The 5,000-nt window shown below is 58.0% G+C and overlaps 2 protein-coding genes across 2 annotated transcripts in view; one reads left to right on the forward strand and one right to left on the reverse strand.

Moving 5' to 3' along the window:
• Positions 1–2,055, forward strand: part of PTSG_00749 (uncharacterized protein) — a 3,031-nt gene extending 976 nt beyond the window's left edge. Inside the window, exons 3-7 of the mRNA XM_004998158.1 lie at positions 172–636; positions 895–973; positions 1,151–1,221; positions 1,385–1,481; positions 1,682–2,055. Coding sequence (XP_004998215.1) covers positions 172–636; positions 895–973; positions 1,151–1,221; positions 1,385–1,481; positions 1,682–1,809 — 840 coding nt within the window. The 3' untranslated portion in view covers positions 1,810–2,055. The remainder of the gene's footprint in view (positions 1–171; positions 637–894; positions 974–1,150; positions 1,222–1,384; positions 1,482–1,681) is intronic.
• A 184-nt stretch (positions 2,056–2,239) lies between these two features.
• The window catches only part of PTSG_00750 (uncharacterized protein), a gene marked incomplete at both ends in the record, with an annotated part of 4,605 nt that continues 1,844 nt past the window's right edge, over positions 2,240–5,000 (reverse strand). The window contains 3 exons of the mRNA XM_004998159.1: positions 2,240–2,519; positions 2,561–2,721; positions 2,765–4,870. Coding sequence (XP_004998216.1) covers positions 2,240–2,519; positions 2,561–2,721; positions 2,765–4,870 — 2,547 coding nt within the window. The remainder of the gene's footprint in view (positions 2,520–2,560; positions 2,722–2,764; positions 4,871–5,000) is intronic.

The following is a 5,000-nucleotide window of genomic DNA, read 5'->3' on the forward strand; positions in this document are numbered from 1 at the left end:
CACACACACACACACACACACACACACACACACACACACACACACACACACACACACACACACACACACACACACACACACACACACACACACACACACACACACACACACACACACACACACACACATGTTCTTCCTCCTCCGTTTCCTGCTCCCTTTTCTGGTGTGCAGAAGGAGAAGACTGTGGATGCCAAGAAGGAAGAGGAAGAGGAAGAGGAAGAGGAAGAGGTTGACGACGATGATGAAGGGCTGGACGCGAGCGTGGGCAGTGGCGCTGACGCTACTGCTGCGCCCACGCCAACAGCCGTCGCCCTTACCGCCACATCATCATCAAGCACTGCCGCATCAGCACCTGCCAAGCCGCGTGTGGAGCCCGGTGCGCACCTGAGCAATGTGCACGTGCTGCAGGAGGGCGGCGTGCTGTACGAGGCAAACCTGTCCTTCATCAACCTGGCCCAGAATTCCGACAAGTATTACGTCATCCAGGTGGCGGAGGCGGATGATAAGTCCGCCTACTATTGCGTCACCCACTGGGGCCGCACGGGCACGCTGGGCATGTTCAAGGTGGACGCTGCTTCCAAGGACGATGCCATTGCTGCATTCAAGCACAAGTTCCTGGAGAAAACAGGCCTGGAGGTACTTGGTGTGTGTGTGCATGCGTGTTTGTGTGTGTAGTACATGCGTGTGCGTGTTTTTGTGTGTGTCTGTGTCTGTGCGCGTGCTTGTGTGTGTGTGCGCGTGCTTGTGTGTGTGTGTGTGTGTGTGTGTGTGTGTGTGTGTCCGTGTGTGTGTGCGTGCATGGCTATGCGTGTGCTTGTCGCCTTGCTGTTTCCAGGCGTCACACTCTCATAACCCGCCGCCCCCCCCCCCCAAATGCACCACCAACCCCTCTAGTTTGAGGACCGCAACAAGCCACCCGTCCCCGGCCACTACAAGTACAAGAAGAAGGACTACGCCACGCTCGCAGCACCAGGTGTGTGTGTGGGTGTGTGGGTGTGTGTGTGTGTGATGAGTTGTTGACACCTTTTTCTTTTTTGCTTCCGTGTGGTGTTGTCCACATGCTGATGTACGTATGTACGCACGCTGACCTGCACTGCCCTCTCGTGTCGTTGTTTGCGCTTCTATTTGCTCATCACCCCCGCAAACCCAGGCACGGTCCTGTGGCAATACTATGTGGACGACTTTGTGGACGGGAAAGCCACCGGCTGGTACCCGTACACGGTGAGCGCACACGTGTTTGTTACGTATACGTGTGCATGTGTGTTTGTGTGTGAAGATGTGTGTGTGTGTGTACATAAGCGTGCGTGTGTTGTTTGCTGCCCAGCACCAAGCCACCACTCACCACCATATGCGACATGGTTGCCTTTGTATGCGTGTGCCACAGAAGCATGCTGCTGCCACGGTTGAAGGCGTGTACAGCGAGTGGCGCGTCAACGACTGGCTCGATGTCAGATGCGTCCAGAGCGGCTACTTCCAATACCGTGCGTACGCATCCCTGTTTTGTGTGTACATGCGTTTAAACTCTTTTTATCATCCATTACACACACATCAATCACACACACAATCACACTCACATCAATCACACACACACACACACACAATCACACACACACAATCACACACGATTACAACCACACACACACTTACAATCACACACACAATCACACGTACGACCACGCAGGTGTTGACTTCAACACGATGACGCAGATGAACCTGAGGACCAGCAAGTGCCGCAAGATCCGGCGCGTGGATGCCAGCGGAGTCGTCACAGACACCCCCTCCTCGACCACATCCTCCACCTCATCATAACACGCACATGCATCCATGTTTTGAACACGACTTCGGTGTGCCTACCTGCGTGTCTTTGCTCATCTCGCCTGTTCTTGACATCTGTCCCGTCCCCTTTTCCCTGTTGCTGTTACAGCTCTCAATGCCTCGTTACACCAACCCCCACACCCATGCGCGTGTGTGCACACATGCAATCGTCTGCCCTGTTTCCTCCGTGCTGCCGTGGCCGTTTATGCATCAGTCAATACAACTCCGTTCAAAATCCAATATGTGAGACGTGCAGACATGTCGCATTGACAAGCACAAAGCTCAATAACATACACACACACACACACACACACACAATCACACACACACACACACGATCACACACACACACACGCACACACACACACACACACACACACACACACACACACACACACACGAACACACACAGACAACTGGCGCATTAATGATGTCTTGGTTGCGCCGTTTTCGCTCGCTTCCTGGCCTGTCCACCGTCACCACCACCACCACCATCGTCGTCATCACCATCATGATCAGCACGACCGCTATTGCCCTCCTCGTCGTCATCATCATCGCTGCCACCGCCACCATCACCACGCTCGTTGCTTCGTGCCGGTGCCAGCGGCGCGCCGAGAGAGATGGGTGGCAGGCGGGGGTGCGACGAAAGCTCCTCTGTTGGATGCAGAAACACGGGCACTCGCACGCGTGTGCCGTGCACGCTGCTGTGGTGGTGATGGGCGTGGAGATTGGGGAGATGTTGGACACTGTGGTGATGGTGGGGATTGTGGTGATGGCGGTGGTGCTCTGGGTGGACGTGGGGGCGGTGGTGTGGCGGATGGTGGCTGTGGTGATGATGAGGTGAGCCGTGTGCCACGTCCAAGGGAACTGGCAGCGGTGGCGGCGGCGGCGGTGGCACCAGATGCGCTGGAAGCAGAGACAGGGGAGGTGGTGAAGGCGATGTATGCACGTTGTGCTGCTGCTGCTGCTGCTGCTGCTGCTGCTGCTGTTGTTGTTGTTGTTGTGGTTGGTGTTCGCGGGGCCCGCGGTCGTGGCGGTGAGATGCCGAGTGCAGGGGCGCTTGCGGCGGTGGAGGTGGTGGCGGCGGTGGGAATGGTGGTGGCAGCAGCGAGTTCACGTGCGAAACTGGCGGTGCAGCGGTTGTGGTGTGAGGGTGCTGCTGATGGCGGGACTTGTGCACCTGCTCATCATCGCCACCAGCACCACGAACTGCAGCAGCTGCGCCATCTAAGTGTTCAGTGCTCGCGACTGCGGCAGGTGTGGTGGTGCTGACACTTGCTCCCACATCATACACTGGATCGTTCACACTGACAGCGCCGTGCACATGCTGCTGCTGCACCACATGTTGAGGGTGGTGCATAGCGTGGTGCGCAGACGGCAACAGCAGAAGCGGGTGGCGCGAGTGCAACTGGGAGGAGGATGACCCCGAAGACGATGAAGTTGTGACTGTGGCATGTGGTGGTTGGGCCGGTACGGGCGCAGGTGCAGACGATGAAAGCGGCTGTCCATACACGTCAACAACAGGCAGGTGGCCGTGCTCAGACCACACCACCCCCTCATCGCCCTGCCCATCATGTCCATGCTCATGCCTGCCTTTCACCGCCCTCACGGCAGCGGCACGCGTCCTTCGCGACCCCTTCTTTGCCCCTGCTTGTCGCTGGCCACTGCCTTTCGGCTTCGTACCACCATCACCTCCCTGACCCCGCGTCCCGACATGCCCTATCTCTGCCCCGTCCTCTCCAATACCACGCTCCACCCTGTCTTTGTCTTGCCCACCGTCTTGGCTGTTGCCTCGGTCCCGTCGCTGATGCGAATACCTTGCTCGCGTCCGTGCTTTCGCCTCCACGGCGCTTGCTTCACCACCCCCATGGCTCCGTTCTCTCTGGCCCGCTGTCTCATCCATCTGCTCCTTGCGTTCTCGTTTCTCATCCCCCTTCTTCGCACCCTCCTCCTGGCTGTCTTGCCGGTGTGAAAGCGGCAGCCCCATGTCACCACCACCACCATCATCATCACCACTGTTGTCGCTGTGATCAGCAATCGCCAGCCCGCCCATCCTCCGAGTCCCGGCATCCGCCACCACATCAACATCAACATCAACATCATCACCAGGATCATCAACATCGTCTGCGTCCTCATTACCAACCGCATCAGCTGGGGCGCGAGTGAAGGCGTCTTCCGCGCCAGCAACACCAATACCTCGTGCAGGGCGTGCGACACGCCCATTCGCATACACAGTGCACGCTCCTTCCCCTGCTTCCTTTCCGCCTCTTTCCTCCCCTTGTCCTTCTACTTCTTCTCCTTCAACGCCCGCCTTCTCTATTCTGTCATTACACTTCTCTGCTTGTGCATGTGCAGCGCGATCAACACCGCCACCGCCACCGCCGTTGCCTATATCTGGGTGTGCTTCGTTGATGCCTGCACGTGCCGATGTGAGGGCCTCTGCCAGCTGCAATCGCTGCTCCGCCCCCGCTGGCGATGTGTACATGCGCGACTGTTGTCCCCGCGCGTGTGTGCCCGTGGTGGATTGATTGGTGCCACCGGTGCTGTGTCTCTGGTTGCACACAGCGCACGCGCGCTGTTGTTGTGGTGAGCGACTCTTCTCTGTACCACCGCGTTTCCTTTGATGAGCATCGCTGTAGCCAGCATCATGCGTGCACTCGGCTGCTGCTGCCGCTGCTGGTGGTGGCTGTTGAAGTAGCGAGAGTGATAGCGTGTCTCCCATGTCCAAGCACAGGTTGTGGATGAGGCAGCAGGCAACGGCAGCTGTTCCTGCCCAGTCCAGCCCGAGGTCAAACTGCTCGAGGCGCGGGAACCGATTTCGCACGCGCGCAAACACGCTTCCCGCGCGCTGCTGTCGACAGCTGATTATCCTGTTGAGCGCCATCTGCTTTGCCGTTTGCGGCGCAGGGAATGGCGTGACCAGCCAGCTGAGTAGCGGGAAGGTTGCGCCTGCAACGAGGTATCCCGGGTAGAGGGCGCGCGCGCCCTGCCGACACAGGGGCGTTTGCCGCAAACACAGATCATGCTTCACAGACCCAGGAAAGCCAGCAGCCACCTGCAGTCATCACCACAACGAAGCGACCGTGGTGCAAGAAAGCAAGAGGGAAAATGCGTGTTGTGGTGCGTGTTGTGCATGTGCGTGCGAGTGAGCGTATGTGTGCGAGTTAGCGTATGTGTGTGTGTCG

This window comes from Salpingoeca rosetta (genome assembly GCF_000188695.1).
Source record: "Salpingoeca rosetta unplaced genomic scaffold supercont1.2, whole genome shotgun sequence".
In the NCBI taxonomy this organism is placed as follows: domain Eukaryota; class Choanoflagellata; order Craspedida; family Salpingoecidae; genus Salpingoeca; species Salpingoeca rosetta.